This window comes from Magallana gigas, chromosome 10 (assembly GCF_963853765.1).
Source record: "Magallana gigas chromosome 10, xbMagGiga1.1, whole genome shotgun sequence".
In the NCBI taxonomy this organism is placed as follows: Eukaryota; Metazoa; Mollusca; class Bivalvia; order Ostreida; family Ostreidae; genus Magallana; species Magallana gigas.
In genome coordinates, this window is record NC_088862.1 from 33,757,601 (window position 1) to 33,771,250 (window position 13,650).

The 13,650-nt window shown below is 33.4% G+C and overlaps 1 protein-coding gene across 8 annotated transcripts in view; it reads right to left on the minus strand.

Annotated features, from left to right (window-relative positions):
• Positions 1-13,650, minus strand: part of LOC105340499 (ankyrin and armadillo repeat-containing protein) — a 29,240-nt gene that overhangs the window by 12,726 nt on the left and 2,864 nt on the right. For 4 of the 8 annotated variants that reach the window (XM_034454556.2, XM_066073157.1, XM_066073158.1 and 1 more), the window contains exons 5-15: positions 12,819-13,253; positions 9,523-9,630; positions 9,044-9,212; positions 8,623-8,803; positions 8,001-8,229; positions 4,087-4,203; positions 2,174-2,375; positions 1,403-1,611; positions 1,209-1,313; positions 518-931; positions 158-251 (exon numbers count right to left, since the gene is read on the minus strand). In XM_034454556.2, the coding sequence (XP_034310447.2) occupies positions 158-251; positions 518-931; positions 1,209-1,313; positions 1,403-1,611; positions 2,174-2,375; positions 4,087-4,203; positions 8,001-8,229; positions 8,623-8,803; positions 9,044-9,212; positions 9,523-9,630; positions 12,819-13,253 (2,263 nt within the window). Of the gene's footprint in view, positions 1-157; positions 252-517; positions 932-1,208; positions 1,314-1,402; positions 1,612-2,173; positions 2,376-4,086; positions 4,204-5,245; positions 5,276-5,600; positions 5,628-7,117; positions 7,178-8,000; positions 8,230-8,622; positions 8,804-9,043; positions 9,213-9,522; positions 9,631-12,818; positions 13,254-13,650 lie in introns of all 8 variants that reach the window. The other 4 variants (XM_066073161.1, XM_066073159.1, XM_066073160.1 and 1 more) reach the window with 4 other exon arrangements.

Below are 13,650 nucleotides of genomic sequence, written 5' to 3' on the forward strand. Positions count from 1 at the left end.
TAAAGAAGATCAATTTGGTCTAAAAATGGCCATGACCACCCATCCCTTCTAATGTCCCCTGTTTAAGTCCTGCCAACTACTCAACAGCTGGGAATGTAATGACCAGCACTTTGCAGCATCCAGAGAGTTTTCTAATTCGACAAATAAATGTACTCACTCTAAAGCTCCCGCCTCTAACAGAGCGTCCTGGTTCTTTTTATTTCCTGAAGAGATCGCCGCAATACATGCTGCTGTTGCCGCTTTTAATTTCTCTAAGAAAGGTTTCAAAAACATTAATATTAATAATTCTTTGATAAAGCAAAATAAAAAATGTTTTGAATGAATTATGAATGAATGATGGTAATTCTTTGATAAACGGTTTAACATTAAAAGGAGAAAAATATTAAAATATGCTATGTTTTTGAGAATTATGATAAAACATGAAACAAATGCTGGCATGATTAATGTATCCCATTCAAAATTTAAAGTTTTATAGTAACTTGATTTCTAAAATAGCCATTCTAATCTCAACACATACCTGAATCCAATGTCAGAAACTCGCGAAGAAATGCGATTCCTCCGTTTTCCGCCACCGCGTCCTGATTGGGGGGATTTCCTGCACATAGAACACGGACAGCATTGACAGTGTTTATCAGGACTTCCTCCAGCTCAGAGTCCATGAGATGAATCAGCGGGGGAATCCCGCCTTCGTCCGCAATAAGCGACTGGTTTCCTTGGACACTGGCGATGTCCGACAGGATTATGGCAACGCGAGACTGAATGTTATCATCCGGAGAGTTGAGCAGCTGGATCAGGATCGGGGCGGCTTTGGCAGCCGTTAGAGCGTGACGAACCTCCGCATGTTCCGAGATGTTGACGATGACAGAGGCGGCCACTGACTGGAGGACTTCATTGTCTGAACTCAGCAAGGTCACTAAGGCTGGGATACCCCCTAAAGTCCAACAAATAAAGATGTGGATTAAACCTTAAATTATATTTACTTATATACAAGGTATGGATCTTTCTATGAGGATGACATTTGGAATCTTTTTCAAAAACAGAAAGCGAAACAGACTAAACCTTAAATTACATTCATGCATCCCAGACTTAGTATGATTAATCTGCTTTTAGAATGGATCTTTCTATGAAGATGATATATATTTATTTTCTAGAATACAGAGTGACACAGATTTAACCTTAAAATTAAATTCATATAAGTATGTTTTCACCTGCTTCCAGAATGGATTTCCAGTGCTCCGGTTTTGACGTAGACAAGACCTCCAGACATTTGACAGCACTGTCCTTCTTTTCCACTTCTGGATCAGTCAGCATTTCTATCAAATAGGAATCAGAAATTGTAATCAACATTGTATTTTTCCTCCCCGCACTCCGACAACTGACAAGCTGACATTAAGGTACTTACTGACAAGAATCTTCCACACAGGGGCTTTTTGGTGGCCCCACTCAATGAGATACTCCAAGACGTTAGTGTGGAATCTCATGGCAGCGAGATTGACCATGCCGTTCCCTTCCCCGTCCAGCCTGGAAATGTCCGCTCCGAGTTTGATCAAACATTTCACGGCAGAGAGTCCTCCCGAACTCGCAGCTAGCAACAGAGGTGTCGACCGAACACTGAAACACAAGGAATCAATTGGTTCTAAATTACCATAGAGAGGCACTTTCATTTTGACAGTTAAGCTATACTGAAGTTTACAAATTATCTTTGATCTTTATAAAACTATTGTTAGTACTGTATTTGTTAATGTCTGGAAATGGCAACCAACACTGTAACTTGCAGTGTTCAAGCAGATGTTTTCACTATCTATAATGTATTTTACTTTGTTTCTCCTATTTCTATTTCTCTTCCTCTCTCTCTCTCCACCTAGTAGTCATTCATGCTAAGTCTTAGGGTTATCACTTTTGTTCTTTTCTTTACATACCTGACATATCTCTCCACTCTTTATCTCTTTCTCTGTTCCTTGAGAGGAATTCCATAGCTGTGTTAATTCACTCTTTCTCTCATTTTAAGAGATTTCCCTTTGATTCATTTTTTCTTTCTCTCACTCTTTCTCTCTTTCTCACTCATATTCTTGTTTCTCACTCTCTGACTTACTCTTATCTCCTCTTTCTTTCAAACTTACTTGTATCTAGCCTAAAATCTCTCTCTCTCTCTCTCTCTCTCACACATACTTACTCATTCCTAGTCAGCAGCTCTATGACTGGATTGTTCCTCCTTGCCATTAATTTGATGATCGACTCGTGGTCGAAGAAAGCAGCGTGGTGGATCGGGGCCCATCCGTCCTGATCATACAATGTCTGTCCCGCACAACAGGCCAACAGACAGGCTGCAGCATCCAAGGCCCCACAACGGGCAGCGATATGGAGCCCGGTCGGACCTTCAAAAAGGGGAATAACTCTTCAAATACATATTTCACTTTTGCATTAATTCCTAGTTTCATCCTTGTTAAAAATTGCAAATGTGTTAAGTTAAGCATTCCAATATATACACTTCGTTACGACTAAATCTTAGTTTATTAATTGTTTTCACAAGCAATAAAGCTTAATATTGCATGATTACCGGTATGTCACTTATAATGTCTGCATCTATCCTTTAAGATAATTAATATTAAAAAAAATTAGTAAGCATATTAAAACTGATTTCTAAATATAAATAAAGCTAAACATTCTGTAATTATTCATCATACATTTATTTCACAATATTTTTATTCCTGACATTTTTAGTACTGCACAAATAATATATTGATTTGTTAGGTTATGTTAGTACTACAAACACACGCAAAGTTCAGAGTATTTTTTCCCATGATTCCATTGTGTATGATCATGCCACCATGATGGACCAATCCTTGTGTTCAATCATTGACAATCATACAATGCTAGAGGTCATGTAAAGCAAAATAATATGCTGCTAAGTACTGTAGATTCCTTATTTTGTGAGAGTGCTTAATTCCGCATTCAATCATTACGCATCAAATTACGAGAATATAGAATTGTAAATGCCTTTTTATAATATAGTTTCATTTAGTTTACATCGATCTGCCTGAAAAATAAAAGCAAGACTTTTAAATCTGCAAAATTTGCTTCTCACGATTTTACGCAGATATTAATTCCTCATGTTTAATTAGGAATCTACAGTACATTTTTCATTTGATAATTTTTAAATATCTGTATGTGGCCTTTCTTCAGTTCCTATATGATTATATAAGACTTAGGATTATATATATAACATCAATGTCCCAATAAAAACTTTTTTAACACTATCACTCATTGATATGCAGTATACATAACCAGTGGGTAATATCTCCTGTAACACGTAAACACATCACAACCCAACCGCAATACAACCGGTCACCACCGCTAAATCCTTTGCCACAAATACCAAGCGTTTTATCTTATAATTTTTATCTGTTAACCAACAAGAACATGTATCATTAGTTATAATGTATATATATGTAATAATTAGACCATTAAATTATAATGTACTTGAATCAGAATCCCATTTGAACAACAGTAACAACTGTCCCAGAGGTCACCTGTGCAAACACGGTACTACACTATTCTGGGAGTGTGATAAATCCAGACTGACAGCTAGTGTTAAGCTGAACAGCTATTAACTGACACTGACAGTGCCTGATTGACAGTTATTTTATAATGCTGACACCAACAACTGACTGTGATAATTTAAATCCAGACTGACAGTGTTTAGCTGAATAAACAGCTATTAACTGACACTGACAGTGCCTGATTGACAGTTATTTTATTACACTGACACCAACAACTGACTGTGATAATTTAAATCCAGACTGACAGTGTTTAGCTGAATAAACAGCTATTAATTGACACTGACAGTGCTTGATTGACAGTTATTATACTATGCTGACACCAACAACTGACTGTAATTGAATGCACACAATCACAAAAGATTTCTGACACCAACTCCTGACAGTGCTTTAGATATTGCACACACAGTCACTTCCCATCACCACATTGTCACGGACAATGACAACTGACAGTCATCAACTGACAATGACAGTCATCAACTGACACTGGCAACTGACAGTGCCTGACTGCACCTAGTCATATATTGACCTGGTCCTGACTTTACTGGGAGATATGGCAGTCCTTCCTTTCGAGCCTGAATTTCCTCTGCTTTAAACACATCCAACTCATCAGACTCGCTGTTGGTTGGTTGAAACTCACTATACACTGGAAATGGAGCAACCAATTTGGGAATTTGAATAAATCGCTATAATTCCATTAAAAAAACATATAGTTTATATTAAGGGAAATCAGTATTTGTATGGAGGGGGTTTAATTGACTCCGAGATCATGCGCAGAAAAATAACTGTTTGTGCCCTAGGCAGTTAATTGCTAATAAATAGCTCATGATCAGCAGCAACAAATTCACTGACAATAGGAGGTTCTAAGTGAAAATAGGCTATTAATCTCTTCAAATGGAAGCTTCTTTAAACTTTTATCCTTTATAACCACGTCGATTTGGACTAATTGGTGAGATCATACATTATAATTTTAATTAGAGATTGCATTCGTTATCCATTAATTAAAATCAAATCGAAGGAATCAATCTAGTAAGAGATAATCATGCATAAAATCATATATTTTTATTTTTGTCAATATTGAATAACATATATTTTTTTTTAATTTCCATGAAAATCCATGGATCATATTTTCATGCATTTATACAGTGGAAAATGAGTAATATTTCTCATTTCAATACCTTTAAACATGCACGGAGGAACAATTACAGCATGGTAAATGTGAATATTTACAGGTATATGGGAATATAGATCTTGATCATGCTCATTCAGTGTATATAATATATATACTGTATACAGGGAAATATTTGTGTCACTATTTTTTAGCCCCTTTTACCCTTCTTGTCAGCGAATTTAGGACTGGGTTAATTCCAATAACTCAAATTTTCTCTTTTTAAACACAAATGTGTCTGAACCAATTCAAGACGGGGCGAAACTGTTAGTGAAGTACGAGAGGGGCGAAAATTACAAAGGGCGAAAATAGCCCTGTATACAGTATGTACAAAATAAATTCATGTAACAGTGGATTTATAAATTACACAGTCATGTAATATGTATGTGGTATATATAAAATAAATGCATTCTTCATTTTTATATACGTGTATTGCCCATGCAGATTGAGATGCATGCTGGGAAATTCATTCTCCTGGGCATGCTCAGTGGTACACCAGAGATTTACACATACAAAATACCTGTGGCTTTTCGGCTACTTTCCCTCTCCCCTGAACAAAACGATAAATAAAAATATTCTGATGATTATATCTAATGAAAGGAATTTTTTTACTGTCTATTTAGATTCCTTTTGAATGCAATGCCTGGATCCAAAACATGATTGCATATGATGAATCAATCAATCAACTTCACAAACTGTGGACTGAAAAATTAAAGTGGAAAGAGAAAAAAAAAAACACTGCCCAGGGTGACATTATAATTACGCCGGAGTCGGAAGGCATGCCAACCATTGGTTCTAGTACTGTGACAATCAAATCGTCAAACAATCGTCAACAAAAATTCACAAAACCAGACACATCTTGATGGAGTAAATACCTTGGTACATGGAGCTTTTCTTCAACACTGAGTAAAAAATGCACGGAGTTTTATGCATAACAGAAATCTTTGAATAGATATTGATAGTTGTATTCGGTAATTAGACTCTGCTAGCTAGCTGACTAAAATTCCGACGAAAAAAATTCAAGTTTGCTAACACATTATTTATTATGTATATGACTGTAAAAATATAACAACTGGAAATCTGGATCAGAAATAAAGGCCATGCAATGATAAGTATGTTCTTGTCAAATATTTAGTCCAAAACTGTATATTATGAATTTTTATGGACTTATTATGATAAGTGCAAATAAAATTAAACAACACACACTTAGCTTGCTATTAATTTCAATCTATCAATTTTTTGTAAAGAAAGGTTTTTTGCATGCATGATTAGCTGTAAATATTGAATCCACTTTTCTGTATAGATCAGTTTTCTCATTTATGTTATAATTTGTTATAACTGTTTGGAAAATCTGAATTGTTTTACTAAAATCCTGGCTTGAAAAACTGAGGCGGGTTCAACAGAGCGAGCGCTCGCCAAAATTCCCTATACCCGCAACACAAATTTTGGGGAGCGATCGCTCGCTCTTTTGAACTCGCCTCTGGCCTCGTCTGTTTTTTTGTACGCTAAATATTAATTAATCGAAATGTATAATTTTAACGTTTATGTACAACAACGTTGACTCTAACTACACACATTTGAGTTCCTATACATCACTTTCACAATGACGGCAGCTAGGGATCAAAATATGAATAGAAAAGTAGCATCAATACAAATACAGCACTGTAAAGCACAATAAGCCTATCACCGTTGTCATGACAACATATAAAGGGTGTGCAGGGGGCATACACTTGTAACGGGAAAGTATTAAAACAAGAAAGAGAAAACAGCGTAAAAGTGTTGTATATAGATTCAGAGTAACCAAAAAGTCGAGAAATAAATTCAAAGTATAATATATTGCAGAGAAAAACCTGTAAGAAAATTGGCTCTGAATTGTTCAATAATGCAAATTAATATGCATGCAATTTTTCAAAAATATCATCACATATAATCTGACTGTGTTAGTATCTTTCAGAATATTTTTTTCCCATAATTATATATAATATAAAATAATGTATGTATACATGCATTAGAGATTTTCGTTTTTGGAAATTCTTCTTTTATACACATTAAATATGACAAAGAGATTATATGTGGTAATATTCAAATACCGTAACATGGGCTAGCACATTTGGATATTAGGTTATTAGTTCAATTAATACATGTATGCATGCCAATGCATTAAGTTTCATATTTCTTCCAGTTTCATAGACTCACAGAGCAATATAGAATGATTGAAAAAACAAGAAAGAAAAATTTGAAATTACACAAAAATGCATGAAGAAGTCTAGAGAGAGAAAAAATGAAAAACAAAACTTGAAGAATAAAATAAGAGGAAATTTATAGAAGAAGTATATCTTTATCAGAGAATTTGTTCTAAGTGTCGGTGGGTTGGAGAAACATTAAACTTTACAAATATCAAGAAGGACGGGGCGTTTAGGGTCCCCTTTCCTGCCGCCTGAACTTTGCACTCCTGTTTGGGAAAAAGATCATCAAAATATGTGAAATATGTCATCAATTCGGGGTTTAAAAAAGTCATCTGACATCAATATCTGAGTAACACATCACTGATTCTGATAAAAAAAAAAACCTTAATATTATCATCAAAATATGTCATCAGTTTTGGTAAAAAAAAAATATCAACAAAATGGATGATAAATGTCTTCACTTCTGGTAAAAAATTATCAATAACAGAGTCATTATTATCTGGGTTTGTAGATATAAGAAGGTGCAATACAATATGATAACATTTTTAATGTCTATAACAAAGAGTGAATAAACATTTAATATTATAAAGCTAATTCATAACAGTGCATAAGATTATTTATTTTTTTATGAAAATAGCTATCATCTAGAAATATAAAAGCTTGATAGCCAAGTCTTGATCTGGCTAATTGGAGAGAAACACATAATAAGAAGCAAAAAATATACTACATGTATACCGTAATAATCATATAAAAAAAACTGCAAAAACTTGTCGTCTGTTGTTTTTTTTTCATATTGTTTTGTAAATTTAAAAAATATATAAAATAAATTGTCAGTAAAATGTTAGATATAATAAAGTTTGAAGTTAAAAAAAAGATTTTATCATCATTGTAAATAAATACACATGTACCAATAAGAGCATTAAAAACAAAATTAAGAATACCCATAATTTCACCAATCAGAAAATTCTAATGAGTAGACATCAATTAAATGCAGGGTAAGTAAACAAATTAAATTTCAAAAAAATATTTTTAAAATTGTTATCAAGAGAAATGCTGAAAAGTTTGAAATATAGTTATGGAGATTATTACCTGTGGACAAGATGTTGTTGCGTCTAGAATTGATATCCACGGTTTGTCGCAGCAGACTGACAATTATCTGCGGCCGATTGTTCATTGCAGCGTGATGCAAAAGCGACAGACCGTGTTCGTCTTGCTTTGTCAACCGTGACATCTGCTGTCCCAGAGTTTTGCGACACATATGGACAAATATGATGACCAGTCCTCTAATGGCCGCCGCTCGCGGTCCCGTCATCTGAGCCTGTTAACGATCACAAAAACCGTTATAATTAACAAGATATTATTAGAGAAAGATTATGGAGGAAATCTTGCAATGAAATTGATAAAAGAAATACCTGCCTTCCACATTATATTTTGATTTTTTTTGCCTAAAACTGATTAAATTTGTGTGTCTTTAAAAAAGATCAATTGGGAAATCCTTGCTATTCAACACATATAGCTTTCAATAACATCTAAGATAATCTTTGGAGGGATTCATTTAAAAGAATTCATAAAACAGGTATATGTGTATTAGGACATATTCCAGAAAACACCAATGCGTTTAATCGACATCGTTTATTTTCCAGACTTTTTTCTTTCTGAAATGTGTGGAATTGACTGTCTTTAACCAAGATGTTTGGACTTTTTTTCATACCTTTAACTTTCCAGTCTTTTTCTTGCCAAAATGTTTGACAAAGATGTCCCACATGGGCGTGTCCTGTAGGGGGAGGTACTTTCTTTCTAGGTCAATGGTCAGCTTTGTGTTGAAGGCCTTTATCCAGGCGGGCTGCTGGGGGTTAAAGAACGTCTCAAACTCCAGGAAGATCAGGTAGTACCTGAAACAGGTAAAGGCAAAATGAGGTCATGTGAAACAGACGAAAGCTAAATTACATGTAGGTCATGTGAAAACGGTGAAGACAAAATTAGGTCATGTGAAACAGGTGAAGGCAAAATGAGGTCATGTGAAACAGGTGAAGACAAAATTCAGTCATGTGAAACAGATGAAGGCAAAATTAGCCATTTAGGTCATACTTTTTTCCATTTTTCTGGATATATACACTAGAATAGAGCCTTACTCTTTTCCATCCACTGTAATTTTTGGCACCTCATAATGCTCTTTGATAGTTTCCATGGAAATGGCTTTTATAAAACCTTGCTCAGCCATTGCTAGGATATCCGAATATCTGTTGGTCACTTCCTTTGGTGTCGCTTCTAGATCGTCTGTCTCAAAGTCGATGTTTATTCCTTTAAAAAAACACTCACAATTGAACATCTCAATCTTATGGAAAAATCACATTTCAAAATTACAGTCATTAGAGAAGTGAAATTAATATTCAATACAAAAGAGGAAATATCTTATTAGATATGTTACATTGTTAACTATGAGTTAAACTAAGAGTTAAGCTTTTGAAAAAGTTTAATAATTATTGTTTTTAATTAAAATACATCAAGTTAAATTTTTTCAATTCAACTGGTCAATCCCATTGATTGCATGCACTCATTCAAATAAGAGTTGCATCATGGGAGTTTTAGACATTATTGGCCTACAACTTACCCCCATGTAGGTGAAAGTACTTGTTTTTGTCAGGGTAGAAGTTTTTACACTTAAAGTCGTCTCCCAGCATTAATGGCGGCAGCTCTTCTTCTGTCTTACATTGGTCCTCTGTCAATCAAGCAAAAACAAAAAATCACCATTTGTTATATATGAATAAATCTTAAAATATGTTTACCATATAAACAGAAAAGAAGATTCAAATCACGAAATGCTTGTATTAGTTAAGATTTAACTGATGACTTGTATTTGATGCACAAAAATAACACACAATAAGCATTAATTAATAGTATCAATTTGGTATTGTTTTATCCCTTTGTAACAAAATACATGTAAAGAACTTTAAATTCATTGTTGACATTTTAGAAAAATCCCTCCTGATATTTTTTTTTAGAAAGTCAATCAATAAAATCACAAAATTTGAATACAAAATTTTTCTTAAACTTGACAACAGTCACCCTGTATAAGCTTGCCATTGAACTTAGTTTGATTTTCAACTTTTAGAATTAATTTAATGTATTTATTCTCAAATTTACTTCACGGAAATTTAAAATACTGCAATATAGACATTATATACATGTAACTTAAAACAAAACAGCACGATGTAACATTGATAATAATACAATTAATATGTAAGCTATCATCAAAATCCTAGCTATATGAAGCTATAGAGGCTTATTGTAATAACATATTTGATCATAAAATAATATATAAGTAATTGATAGATCCATAAATTCATAAACCACCACAATGACTGTTTTTCTTCCGAAATTTATTCCTAGGCTGAATTTATTAAAAGTTCAAAGTAATTGAATGAATGCCAAATGCAACCAATAAGAATTATTGTTTTAAAAAAAAAGGTTTAAAAATTGTTAATCAAGAGAAAATTTAATGATGTTTAAGGAGGCTTGATGGTCAAAAAGTTAATCATTAGATCTATAACAAAAAATTTTAAGATATGTTTTGTTTACCTATATTTATATATTTAAAACTATAATCAACCAAAGAAAAAAAAACCCATAAATTTTCACTTTTTAACTCTGATATTTTCTCATATTTTTTTTTTATAGAGCTCTTCTTCTAAAGGAGATTACGGTAATACAGTATGAAAATGGCCACAACCATCGAGCCATCTTAAATGAAAACCTTGAAATGAAGTTTAAATGAAAACCTTATATGAGGACATGCATGGTCACTAGAAAAATCTCAACAACATAAAAAGTTTGATTAATTATAACAAAGCCTTAATTATTTTATGTAAGATGTATATTTAACCCAATTAATCAAAAACAAAAGAAACTTTACCATCCAACGAATTGCTCAAGAACTATACAAGGTAATTTAAAGAAACATACTAGTCATATTAATTAAGTTTTATCCAGAACTTTAAATAAAAGCATTGGTTTATCATACATGATTGTTATTTTAGATTCATTATATAATCACATCTATTTAACTTAATTAACCTCCTCGCCCAATATTAATTTCTAAACTAATACATTATCTGTGTCTGAAACACCTGAATTTCATGCAACAATTTGTACAGGAAGTTAACTTCTCATGAATTTTGAAAGTGAAAAAAACTTTACAAGTTACTTAGAAAATATAGTTCATCAAATAATGTAATGATTATTTCTCTGTAAAATTCATTTAACAGTGTTCGTTCAATTTTAAACTCATGAAATTCGCGTGGGACACAGTTACCTGTAAATCATATAAGTACAGGTATTTTTTGGCTGTAACTACTAGACATATAAAAGTATATGAATTATTCATTTCCATCAACAGGTACCATAAGAAGTCTCAGATGTTCGACTAACTTGTTTTATGACTAATTATTTGTTTTATGACAGATGAAGAACGATGCATGATTAACATAAAGAGAAAGTTAACGTTTACCTGAACCTTACCTGTTTCTGATTCTAGTAAAACAATTAGTGCAGGTATGAATTAGGTGTAAACTTATGGTAAATAGCATTACATGCAATTCTAGCGTAATACAACAAAGTAAAAGATTCCACAAAGTATATAGATTAATACACAGCTCACAGCTTAGCTGGGAGTCATTGTCAAGGAAAAAAGAAAATCTCTCTCTCTCTTTCTCTCTCTCCGCTCTCTCTCATTAGCAATTGTTACATACAGGATCAATCAAATCATTTGGACACATAATAACGTTTTCTATGGGTATACACTCTATATAAAATATTAATTTTTTATAAATATTAAATTATTTGCCAAAAAAAGAAAATTGTCTCCTGTTGTTTATTGAATTATTTGTCAAATTTTGTACAAAGTTAATTAGAATTCACTCATAAATAATTATTACTGGAATTAAGACACACTTGCATGCAGACTTTCACTCTCTTAACAGTACAGCACAAAATAAGTATCAAATACTTCTGATATACAGGTGCCAATTAACTTCCTGAAATCTGATGGCCGAGATTTAATAATGAAATACCAAAGTCCACTGAAGCATAAATATCTAGAGTATTGAGTGTCACCATCTGTAAACCCCGCCACTAACTTGACACCCATCACACAGTGTCTGACAGCCTTGTTTTAAATCCCTATCGCAGTGTGTACAAGAGATACTAATCGTAAAATCCCTATCGCAGTGTGTACGAGAGATACTAATCGTAAAATTCCTATCAACACCTCTTACGGATGTATAGATCTTTAAACTTTAAACAATGCGCGATACAATAAAAGATTGCCCACAACTCTGGAGAACATTTGTCAACAATTGTAAAAGCGTTTGCCCTTTAACTGAATAAATATTTTTGTTTACATTTTTCTGAGCATGAATTCAACATGTTAAACAGAAACAAGTTACCAGCACTGCAATAATCCATCAACAAATACTAGCAGGAACGTAACTGTTTAAAACTTTTGAAGATTAAGACAAAATGTTAATATATTTTTCAAACATCATAAAATAAGGTAGAAATGTATTGTTATGGGATAGAGAGAGATTTTTTAAAATTCTCTTAAATTAACAATATCCTCATTGGCAAAACAGTGCACTGAGTCAATTGATAACTATCTACATTCACATGCAAAATCACAGATTAAAAGAATTAACTAAAACTTGTTTTATAATCATCAAAGCTAAAAAAAAAAAAAAATTTAGCTACTGAAGAAAAGCTTTGATATAAAACATTCAAACTGCTCACATAAACTTGAATATACAACATATTTTCACACCATGCATAAAATAGGATAACTGGAAAAAGGAGGAAATGGGAAGGAGGGTGTTGACTGCAAAGTAAGGGGGAGTAACTGTAACACTGCCGTACCTGAGAGATCCGGCAGAAACCGTGTTGTGTCAGGAATCTTCATTCTCTTCCTCATTCCGATCAAAAACGGCGTCAGAAAACTCACGAACTTCAGAATGAACAACTGCCGCCTGATGTCCATCTTCTTCATAAGGTTTTCCCTCAGCATGTTTTCGTGCATTTGAAGTCTCGTATTCACACGCTCGTAGTCGTCGTGATTTATCCGATCGTCCAGCAGTCGAACGATACTGGATATGGTCATATCGGCCTCCATCATGTAGATGTCTTTTTCATGCATCACTTTTTTCTGGTACAGCGTCATCTGCATACAGATGTCCTCTATGTGCTTCATGAAGTGAATTCGCTCTTTTATCATGTCTGGGTCGTCCTCGTTATCAAACTGAAGGTCATTGTACGCGTCACAGTAATCCGGATCTTTACCCATATCTACCATGCCTGAAAAACAGTCTTAATACTGTATATTCGGTAATTTCGAGACAATTTTATTTTTGCAATCACTTTTAAATTGCAAAATATTGAATACGCAAAAATTATATCCGCAGACTGATATATATATTTATGTTTTTACTGAAACAAGAAAAAAAAGAATAGAAAAAAAGTTAGAGAGAGAGAAAGAGAGAGAGAGAGAGACAGTGACATAGAGAGAGGACAGTGACAGATAGAGAGAAAAAGAGAGAAAGAGAGGGTATAGGGAGTAATTTAAGGCAAAGAAATAGCGAGAGAGAAAAAGAGAGAAAGCCAAGAGAGAGGTAAAAGACAGAGAAAATGAGAATGAAGAGTGAGAGAGAGACTGAGAGACACCTTTACAAAAACAATCAAATTATACAATACA